Source organism: Mus pahari, chromosome 4 (assembly GCF_900095145.1).
Source record: "Mus pahari chromosome 4, PAHARI_EIJ_v1.1, whole genome shotgun sequence".
In the NCBI taxonomy this organism is placed as follows: domain Eukaryota; kingdom Metazoa; phylum Chordata; class Mammalia; order Rodentia; family Muridae; genus Mus; species Mus pahari.
The window spans coordinates 105192645-105203994 of record NC_034593.1 but is presented as its reverse complement, the minus strand read 5'-3'; the positions used below and the strand labels follow the sequence as shown (position 1 = coordinate 105203994).

General features: G+C 42.9%; 1 protein-coding gene across 1 annotated transcript in view; it reads left to right on the top strand.

Moving 5' to 3' along the window:
• The window catches only part of Rtca (RNA 3'-terminal phosphate cyclase), a 20254-nt gene extending 17028 nt beyond the window's left edge, over positions 1-3226 (top strand). Inside the window, exon 11 of the mRNA XM_021195956.1 lies at positions 2853-3226. Within this exon, the coding sequence (XP_021051615.1) occupies positions 2853-2954 (102 nt within the window). The 3' untranslated portion in view covers positions 2955-3226. The remainder of the gene's footprint in view (positions 1-2852) is intronic.
• Positions 3227-11350: the final 8124 nt, after the last annotated feature.

The window sequence follows — 11350 nt, the reverse complement described above, 5'->3', positions numbered from 1 at the left end:
AAGGAGGAATGAAGTATCCACCCAGTGGTCATCCTTCTTGGTTTTCTTCTGTTTTGCATAATGTATCTTGGGTATTCTAAGTTTCTGGGCTAATACCCGCTTATCAGTGAGTGCATATCTAGTGACTTCTTTTAACTCACACCTTTCTAATGAACAAGAAAGCAAGTAAAAAAGACACACACACACATACACACATACCCTAAGGCATATGGTGGCGCACGCCTTTAATCCCAGCACTTGAGAAGCAGAGGCAGGTGGATTCCTGGGTTCATGGTCAGCTTGGTCCATAGAGCTCATTAGGGGGTTGGGAGGAGGAGAGAATGAGAATGACTGTATTCTTAGTGAGCTAGGCACGGAGGTGCAATCTTAACATCTGTTGCTTGGGAGGTGGAAGCAGGAGGATGGAGGCTCCTGGGGATCAGGGGATCAAAGCCAGCCAGTGCTATATAGCAAGACCCTGTCTCAAATGCCCTCTTTACTCCTATCACCAAAAGTATTCACTGGCTGAGGAGAGCTTACACATCACAGCCTTGGCACACAAAGCCTCTGCCTGCTTTTCCCTCTGCACCGAATGGTTTCACAGCCTCTGCTCTTGTTGGTTGCTGTTGGGATAAGAAATGGATAGATCTTGCTTAAATCAGGAAACCTGATGAGAATCGAAGGTAGAGTACATCCAAGACAGGAGTGAATTGGCTGTTGTATAATTTCCTTGATTTCCGTTGTTGTTGTTGCTGCTGTTGTTGTTTATTGTCCTGGGAAATCAAACCAATGATTTTTGTGTGTTGGGCAACCATGCTATCAATGAGCTTCGTCCTATTATTTTTTTTTTTTTAAGATTTATTTATTTATTATATGTAAGTACACTGTAGCTGTCTTCAGACACTCCAGAAGAGGGCGCCAGATCTCGTTACAGATGGTTGTGAGCCTCCATGTGGTTGCTGGAATTTGAACTCAGGACCTTAGGAAGAGCAGTCGGGTACTCTTACCGCTGAGCCATCTCACCAGCCCCTCATCCTATTATTTTTAAGATTTACTTATTTTATGTATGTGAGTATACTGTCGTTCTCTTCAGACACACCAGAAGAGGACATCAGATCCCATTACAGATGCTCATGAGCTACCATGTGGTTGTAGGGATTGAACTCAGGACCTCTGGAAGAGCAGTCGGTGCTCTTAACCACTGAGCCATCTCTCCAGCCTCCTATTATTTTTACATTTATTTCTATTTTATTTTATATGTATGATTGGTTTGCCTATATTTATGTCTGTGCACTATATTTGTGCCTGGTTCCCTGAAAAGCCAGAAGAGAATGTCTACTCCCCTGGAACTGGAATTATAGGTGATTGTGAGCCTCCATGTAGGTGCTGGGATTGAATCTGGGTCCTCTGTAAGAATAGCCAGTGCTCTTAAGTGCTTAGCTGTCCCTTCAGCCCCTTCAGTTATTTCCATTTCTACTTATGCTGTGTTTACAGTAGTTTTCTCTCTTGTAGATTGGTGTCCTTGCTAATTGGTATCAAGTTTTATTCATTGTAGCCTACAGTTTACAGTACTTTGTATATTTGTAGCCACTTACATATTACTTGAAGAGAATACACAACAGAAAGTTTCCTGAACTGGGGTTATGACCCTTGTTTCTTATTAAACTGTGTATGTAGGTCAGAGGCAGGGGAGTTCTTGAAAAAAGGTCTTACTAAGTGTAGTCTAGGCTGGCTTCAAACTCAAGATTTTTCTACTTCAGCCTTGTGCATGCTGGGCTTACAGGTCTGTACCACCTACACCTGGCTCTTTGTTGCATTTTGCTGGGTGACTTGTGCCATAGTATCTTTATTTTCTGTGCTTCAGTACAAATAGCTCATCTGTAAAATCAGAGACTTCAACTGGACCATCTTTTAGGCTCCCTAAGTAGGCCTAAACATAGATGTGAAATGACTCCCAGTCTCCTGCTTGTGTTTTATATTTCCATGTTTGTAATTTGAAACTGCAGATAAAAACCTACACAGGAGTGTGGCTCCTTTCCTCTGTGTTCAGGTTTGTCATTCATTGCACAGTGATTTTGAGATGTCCACTTAACACAGTGCACAGTTCCATACATGGAAGTTGAAAACTTGTGAACATTGCTGGTCAGGAAAACCACAGAGTAATGGTGTCAAAGTGTATTTTAGAGACTCCTACAAGTTAAGGCATACTTGAAATCCCTTTGCCAAAATCTTAAACCTATTCAGTTGTTTTGACTTAAATTGTTTTGTTAAAAGGATGAGCATTTGCCTTTAAAATGGCACTTCCAGAGCATTGTCAAAGAGATCACATATTTCAGAGCTACTTTAGCTAGTAAGCAAGAACTACAGTGTTAAGCTCAGTGGTGAAGGGCATTAGTCACTGCCACTCCTCCGCCCTACCTACCCTTTCTGAGCATGCTTCCTGAATTACGTATTTAGAGAATTAAATTGGCAGGAAAAATTTAATGAGAGCAAATAATGTCATTCCTGACAGGTAAATGGTTCAGATACATGTTTTAGAAAAAAACAAAAGGGAAGAGAAAAGATGCCTTCTCCTTGCCAGCAACAGGCAATGCTTCAGAAACTACACTTGACTTGGCTGCACATGTCCCCTGTTGCTAGTCAGTGGGTGTGGAGTGGAGCCGATTCTCTGTCCTGACAGACTCCACAACAGCGAACAAGAACCACGGTCCCAGCACAAAAGAAGTGTTGCATTTCTTCACGTCTCTTGATTTTTATGTGTATACTTTTTCAACAAATGGGTTTCATATTAACTCTCTGTCTCCTTAGCTTTGATCCTAGGGTTGCCCTCTGTCCTCTCATGTATATTCACATTACTAATGTTCTGCTTTCAGGCCAAATTTACCGTGAAGAAGTCAGAGGAGGAAGAAGATGCCACTAAGGACACTTACATCATTGAGTGTGAAGGAATTGGGATGGCAAATCCACACCTCTAGGGTGTTCACGTATGCTCTACCTCCATGTTGCACTAACTTACCCCATACATGCTGCAACACAGTGAGTGAGACGTCACCTACCACAGGGCTTGACTCTGGAGATGGAGGTTGGCACTGTCAGCTGTTGAGAATGCTCCATCATGTTAAGCTCGTGGAATATCTCCCAAGTTATAGACAGTGAACAATAAAACATGATGAATATGTGTAATAGTCAACTTCAATATTAACGTCGTACCCTAATGTTATAAATAAATGGTTGTTCATACCCTAAATATGAGCCGGTGCTTTTTTAATGTAAAAAACTAAGCCAGGGACATAGATTTGATCTGTAATTTGTGTGTATTAGTATCCTTACCTGCAGTTTACACTTTCTGTAGTTTGAGCTACCTAGAGTCAACTGTGGTCCAAAAACATTATCTAGAAAATTCGACATAAATAACTTATCAGTTTTTAATGCAGCTCCTTTCTGAGTAGCATGATGAAATCTCACACTTATTCTCTCCTACCTGTGACACGAATCATCTCTTTGTCCAATATATCAATAATATCTATGCCACTTAATTGTCCATTATACACTTAGTAGCTGGTTGGTTATCAGATCAATAGTTGTAGTATTACAATGCTTGCATTCAGATGACACTCACTATAATTAATTAGGACTTTCTAGTGCTCTAGAGCAGTGGGACTAGCCATTCAGGCATGCACAAGAGAAGTGCTTCCATTATAGTAACCCTAGCAGGTTTTGCCACATTCATCCCAAGCATGGCTGTCTTTGGACTGGAGTATTCCAGAGTAGTTGAGGCCTTTAGAACAGAAATGCGCTTCCATTACTCTCTGCTGCTTCACAGCCAGCTACATCTAGGTTTACACTGTTCCCTGTTCCTTGTAAGCAGCTGAGGTTATGGTTCAGGTGAACCTGGTCTGATGTTACAGTATGCCGTGCATGTCTGTGCTGTGTGTAGTTCATGTAAATGGGAATGAACATTGCAGGATATTTGATCACATTGTGAATCTCCAAGTTGTGTTATTTACTAGAAAAATCTAGTTGTGGTGTGGCTCAACCTTAGCACACACCTTTAACCTAAGAACTTTCTGCTTGAATACTGTAACAGAATTAAATCACGTCAACTATTGGTCAAGAGGGGGAGCAAGCAACCAGTTGACAGGGAGTAAGCATACGCTTATTAAGAAAAAACAGAGTATTTTAGAGTAAAGCTTTTAGACTTATGGTGAGTTGGGGGTCTCCTTCATGATGGTGTGAGGATGTATCAGCAGTGTTGAGGGAAGCTGGGTGCAGACTGGGCATCTGCGGGCGAGACAGAGCTCCATTATGCATGGTGAGAGTATGGTTGGACTTGGCACAGATGCCACTGTGGAGTCTCAGTTTTTCAAAAAGGTACAACAACCACAAAGAAGCTGTGTTACTCCCACAAGGGACTTAATTTGCATTTTCTAAAACAATTCAGCTTCTATTTTAATCCTAATTTTTATTTCCATATGCTCATAAAAGACCAACCAATCAATACAAACAGTTCTGTGGACTTGACACTCAATACAGATCTTTAGCATGGTTACTTTAGGGTTTTGTTTGGTTTGGTTTTTGAGACAGTCTCATGTAATCCAGACTGGCCAGGCACTCCCTGTTTATCCGAGGCTAGACTTGAACCTGCCTCTACCTCCCAAGTGTTGGTTTTACAGGTATCTACTAACAGCCTGGCTCTTTAAGAATATACTAGGGTATACGCCCAGGAGTGGTATAGCTGGGTCCTCTGGTAGTACTATGTCCAATTTTCTGAGCAAACTCCAGACTGATTTTCAGAGTGGTTGTACCAGCTTGCAATCCCACCAGCAATGGAGGAGTGTTCCTCTTCCTCCACATCCTCGCCAGCATCTGCTGTCACCTGAGTTTTTGATCTTAGCCATTCTGACTGGTGTGAGGTGGAATCTCAGGGTTGTTTTGATTTGCANTTCCCTGATGACTAAGGATGTTGAACATTTCTTTAGGTGCTTCTCAGCCATTCGGTATTCCTCAGTTGAGAATTCTTTGTTTAGCTCTGTACCCCATTTTTTAATGGGGTTATTTGNATNTCTGGAGTCTAGCTTCCTGAGCTCTTTGTATATATTGAATATTAGTCCTCTATCAGATTTAGGATTGGTAAAAATCCTTTCCCAATCTGTTGGTGGCCTTTTTGTCTTGACAGTTTCTTTTGCCTTACAGAAGCTTTGCAATTTTATGAGGTCCCATTTGTCGATTCTTAATTTTACAACACAAGACACTGGTGTTCTGTTCAGGAATTTTTCCCCTGTTCAAGGCTTTTCTCCACTTTCTCCTCAATAAATTTCAGTGTGTCTGGTTTTATGTAGAGGTCCTTGATCCACTTGAACTTGAGCTTTGTACAAGGAGATAAGAATGGATCAATTTGCATTCTTCTACATGCTAACTGCCAGTGATACTGCCCAGTGAGGGGCTGGAAGCCCTGTAGAGTTCCATACAGTTCTTAAATTAAGAGTGATGTGAGGGGGCTGGAGAGATGGCTCAGTGGTTACCAATCCTAAATCCAGAAGAAGTCTTGGATCCTTCCTTCCTTCTTAGAAGGGGGAACAAAACACCCATGGAAGGAGTTACAGAGACAAAGTGTGGAGCAGAGACTGAAGGAAGGACCATCCAGAGACTGCCCCACCTGGGGATCCATCACAAATACAATCACCAAACCTGGGACACTATTGTGGATGCCAACAAGTGCTTGCTGACAGGAACCTGATATAGTTGTCTCCTGGGAGGCTCTGCCAGTGCCTGACAAATACAGAAGTGGATGCTAACAGCCATCCATTGGATGGAGCATAGGGTCACCACTGAAGAAGCCAAAGAAAATACCCAAGAAGTTGAAGGGGTTTGCAGCCCCCTAGGAGGAACAATAATGTGAGCTAACCAGTACCCCTAGAGCTCTCAGGGACTAAACCACCAACCAAAGAGTACACATGGTGGGACTCATGGCTCCAGCTGCATATGCAGCAGAGGATGGCCTAGTTGGACATGAGTGGGAGGAGAGGCCTTTGGTCCTCTGAGGGTTCTATGCCCCAGTGTAGGGGAATGCCAGGGCCAGGAGGTGGGAGTGGGTGGGTTGGTGAGTAGGGGGAGGGGGTAGAGGGTAGGGGAAGGGGATTTTCAGAGGGGAAACCAGGAAAGGGGATAACATTTGAAATGTAAATAAAGAAAATATCCAATAAAAAAAAGAATATTTTTTAGGAGCTCTGAAACAACTCATCAATGGATTGCTTGTGTATCTCACACCAACAAACTGAAACTAATATTCTTTAAACTCATAACCTCACTTTTCACCAAGCCTGTGCTTTCTGTTTGCCTACATCAGGAGTTTAATTTAGAGAATTGGTTTCCAACTTTTCCTGCTTACATATTTCTTCCTCAAATTGACGGGCCTGAAAGCAGAAAGGGTCAGTGGGTTCTTAGCTTCTCTTCTCACAGCCTGCTCTTCTTCCTCTTTACAAATGAAGAATTCACAGGTTTCTGTTTTCTTTTTTCTTTTTCAGAGATAAAATTGCTATTATTTTATCTCGCATTCTCCTAGAGCATAAGAAAATTGTCAGGGCACTAGATAAATAAAAATGTGATTTATTATTCTTTGAAAACCTACTCAAAGATACACATTTGTGTTTCCATATGAGCTTCAGTGTTTACATAAGTCTTCATTGCAACCTTGTATCTTTAAATAAAGCTATTTCCCAAATAATATTTGGGAAAGCCTTTTAAATTACTTATTTATTATTTGTGTGAATGTGCATGTGAGCATGTGTGTGTGTGTGTATGTGTGTGTGTGTGTGTGTGTGTATGTGTGTGTTTTTTGAGACAAGGTCTCACTGTGTAGCTCTGAGTGTCCTGGAATTCACTTTGTAGACCAGTCTGGTCTTGAAGTCACACTTCTGCCTCTGCCACCCAAGGGTTGGGATTAAAGGCATGGGCCACTACACCCCGACAAATTTATACTTCCATGTTTAGTAACTTTAGACTATTTTTTATGATCAATTGGTTAATAATGTTATCATCAAGCCAATAATTAAATTATTTTGGAATCTGGTATTTATGAAAACATTTAAAATTTAAATTAAAATTCAAACGCAAAGTAATGTACACCCATGAACAAGCACAAACAGACAGACCAAAAAAAAAAAAAAAAAAAAAGTCTGGTAGATGTGAATCTGACTTCTGATAGATGTAAATCTGACTTTCCATAGTATAACAATCCACTTCACCCAAAGTAGATTCTGCCTACAAAGAGGAGAAAAAGAACTAGGATTTCTCCCCTGTTCCCTCCATGTTCAGATTAAAATGAACATTAAAAGTGATTGTGAAAGGAAGAGATAATCTGTGGTCTTTGTAGATGTCAACAAAGTGGGAGTGCTGCTTAGTGTTTTTGTTAACACAAGCTAGAGTTCCCCGGGGAGAAAGAGTTATCAGCTGAGGCATTGCCTCTATCAGATTGACCCGTGCGAAAATCAGAGGGGGCATTTCCTTCACTAAAGATTGATGTGGGAGGGCACAGCACACTGGGCATTTGCCACGCCTACTTCAGTGGTGGCTCACAACAGGCCTGAAAACCTGAGTCCTGAGGAAAAGAGTCTCAAGGAGATTCAGCCTCCTGGAGTCCTGGCATTTCCAATAATCTATATACACGAACCCTATCTGCATGCTAGTATGGTGTATGCTCTCTTTCAATATTATTAATGCCTCTAAAGATTAAATTTATACCATAGGTGAAGTTTCCACTAGTGTTCCAAAGTCCTAAAAATTCCTTAAAGCCAAGAGCTCAGTGAAAAGGTTACTTTCATATGCAACTATTTACCAAGACCTAGGAAATAGGGGGGTTGTGGTATTGCATTATTCATGAAAAGGTCTGCTAGTGCAGAACCCCCTGGTGCTAGCTTTCACAAGGCTCAAAGGAGTAGCACAAATTGTGACTANGGTGTNAAATCCTTACCTGTCTTTAGCTGACCCTAGGCAGAACTGCTTTATCTTAACTGTAAACATTACCTGGCTCCTGTAAATCCCTTTAAAGTCATTCCTCTGTTTTGTGTCAAGTAACTTCAATGTACTTTGCCTACTGTGACATCCTACCCCTTTGTTCTCTGTACTTTATAACACTGGTGTTCACTTTATGAGAATGCATTCAGTTTTACACCCTCTCTCCTGTGGAATGTCTGTCACTCATTCGCAGAATCCTCGCTCACCTGCAACCAAGAAACCTAGTTCCACACAGATCGGGGACCCCAAGTGAGGCCAGTCTGTGGCAGGCATTGTCACCTCTAGACTGGTGGTCCTCACCTGTATCAAGTAAACTGAAAAAGCCATGGGGAGCAAGCCATGAAGAAGCAGTCTTCTATGGTATACCAGCTAGTTTTGTGTCAACTTGACACAGCTGGAGTTATCACAGAGAAAGGAGCTTCAGTTGGGGAAGTGCTTCCATGAAATCCAGCTGTAAGGCACTTTCTCAATTAGTGATCAAGGCAGGAGGTCCCCTTGTGGGTGGTGACATCTCTGGGCTGGTAGTCTTGGTTCTATAAGAGAGCAGGCTGAGCAAGCCAGGGGAAGCAAGCCAGTAAAGAACATCCCTCCATGGCCTCTGTATCAGCCCCTGCTTTCTGACCTGCTGAGTTCCAGTCCTGACTTCCTTCAGTGATGAACAGCAGTTTGGAAGTGTAAGCAGAATAAACCCTTTCCTCCCCAGTTTGCTTCTTGGTCATGATGTTTGTGCAGGAATAGAAACCCTGACTGAGACACACGGTATCTGCTGCATTTCAGTTCCTGCCTCCAGGTTCCTGCTTAAATCCCTGTTCTAACTTCCGTCTGCTATGGGGAAATGTAAACCAGATAAACCTTTTCTTCCATAGTTGGTTTTGGTCAGTGTTCTATTATAGCAACACAAAGCAAGTTAAGAGCATAGAAGAAGGCAGATTCTATTACCTGGTGGTAAATACACACAACATACACACACACACACACACACACACACACACACACACACACAAAATCTTATTTTTCTGTGCTAGGCATTGACCCCAGGTAATGTAGCTCCACCACTGAGCCACATCCCCACTCTGGAGACTTTCAGATCAGCATTTCCTCTTCCAGCAATGATGTTACCTCTTCCTTTCCTATCCTGACCCTGGCAAGCATCTTCTGTGGTTAGAATTGGGTAGTAGCATGTACAGTTGATTTAACATATGCAAAGTTCATATGTTAAATCATACTTCATCCTCTACAGCATCTGAGCAGGAAGTCAGAGGACAGAAATGTCTGGACCACTGTGAACCGTAGTAACTTTAACCCACTGATGGCTAGATACAAGCAGAGTATTGGCCTGAAAGAGACTGAGAGGCAGGAGTTCATGGGTAGCAACTGAGGCAACGGTCCATCAGGTTTACTCATGAAGTTTCTGCTGAGTTTTCTTTACAAATGTGTTTTAAAGGTCCCCAAAGTCAACCAGGATCAAAATGCTAATTGTGGTCTTGCCTATTCCCAATATGTTGTAAGCTCTTCTATTGTCTGATATTGCAAGCAGGTGATCTTCTACTGGGAACTAGTGATATAGTAACTGGAAAGGTAAAAGAGCAAAGGAGAGACATTGAAGTAGCCAGAATTCAAAAATTCAGGAAGCAGTTAATATCCTTAGTGTTCAAAAAAAAATTAGAAAGGAAAGGTGCTGCCACTAGAGCTGGGGATCTTGAAGGAGGGGCTCTTTGGGACTGACGGGTCTCTTAGGAGAGCCTCCTTTTCAGCAAGAGACGAGGGCCTCAGAGCACCGTGGCTGAGATCCAGGTGCAGGTGCAACATGTCGGTGCTTGCGAGGTTCAGATGGCATTGGCTGGAAGGTGCAGAGCAAAGTGGGGGATAATTTCCTACTGTCAAAGAGACATAGCAAACGGACAGCAAAGGTGTGGCAGGGAAGGAGATAAGGCTGAAGAACCTCACCACTGTCGCTTGCTGCTGCTGTCGCTGCTCCTACAACAGTCCCAAGAGGAACTGGAAGTGGGGGAAAGCCCTTTCTCTTTTACCTTCTTCCCCTTTCCACCCAGGCCTTCCCGTTTTCAGAAGCCCTAACTGGAAGCCTCGTGTTAAGGAAGTCTGGACATTGTAAAACAGCATCTCACCCATGAGACAGAGTTTCAAAAGGTGTGCTTGGAGCTAAGAGACAGGCAACAGCTAGATCTATCTTCTTGACCACTTGGCATCTGTGATGCTTAACCCACATTGTCACCTTGACTGGATTTAGAACCACCACGGAAATGCACTTCTGGGTGGCCATGACAGTGTCCTGGATAGTTTTGTGTCAACTTGGCACAAGCTGGAGTCATCTGAGAGGAGGCAACCTCACTTGAGAAAATGCCTCCATAGGATCCATCTGTAGGGCATTGTCTTAATTAGTGATTGATCGGGGAGGGTCCAGCCCATGGGGCATGGTGCCACCTCTGAGCTGGTGATCCTGGGCTCTATAAGAAAGCAGGCTGAGCAAACCACGGGAAGCAAGCCAGTAAGCAGTATGGGCCTGTGCATCAGCTCCTGCCTCCAGCATCCTGCCCTGCTTGGCTTCCTGTCCAGACTTCCTTCAGTGATGGACTACAAAGTGGACACATAAGCCAAATGAACCCTTTCTTCCCCAGGTTGCTTTAGTGGTGGTATTTTATCACAGCCATAGAACCCCTAAGACAGAGGTATTTTCAGACTGGGCTAATTGCAGTGGGAAGAACAAGCTGAAATGTGACCAGCAGTTGAGTTTCTTGGTCAGTTCACTATTGAATTCTCTCTGTCCTGTAACCAAGGCATGCGGTGGCTTCAGCAGAAAGGTCTCAGTTATTGTAGGCTGTCAAGAAGAATGATAATAGCGGGTACTGTTTTAGATGCTTCAGGACTCTCCCTGACCAGTAACTGACTGGAAGGGAGGGAGTAACAACCTTGACATGAAGAAGAGGTGGAATAAAGAAGAGGAGAAACACAAACACATCAACATATACACAACAAACAAGGAAGACGCTTTATGTACTTGTTACAATCCTGTGTTGTTATGTCTGCTACACCGTCAATGGAGTCTCAACTAGACATTCTTGGTGGAACTAAGTGGAAATGCTTCACTCCCAAAGAGTCTAAATATTAGCGATCATTGTCTATTTGTTCCTCTAGTTTGCCTTAATGTTTAGTGCTGGATCTGATAGGACCCGAAGGCATCTCCCAGAGTGTCCTGGGCTGCGGACGTTGCCTTCCCTGCCTCCACTAGCACAGCAACCACTCAATTTACCCTTAGTAATGTGAAGCAATTTACCAGCAAAAAAATGATGAGCCCTTCTTTGTTTGCTGGGTTAATAGAACAAAGAGCTCAGTGTGGCCT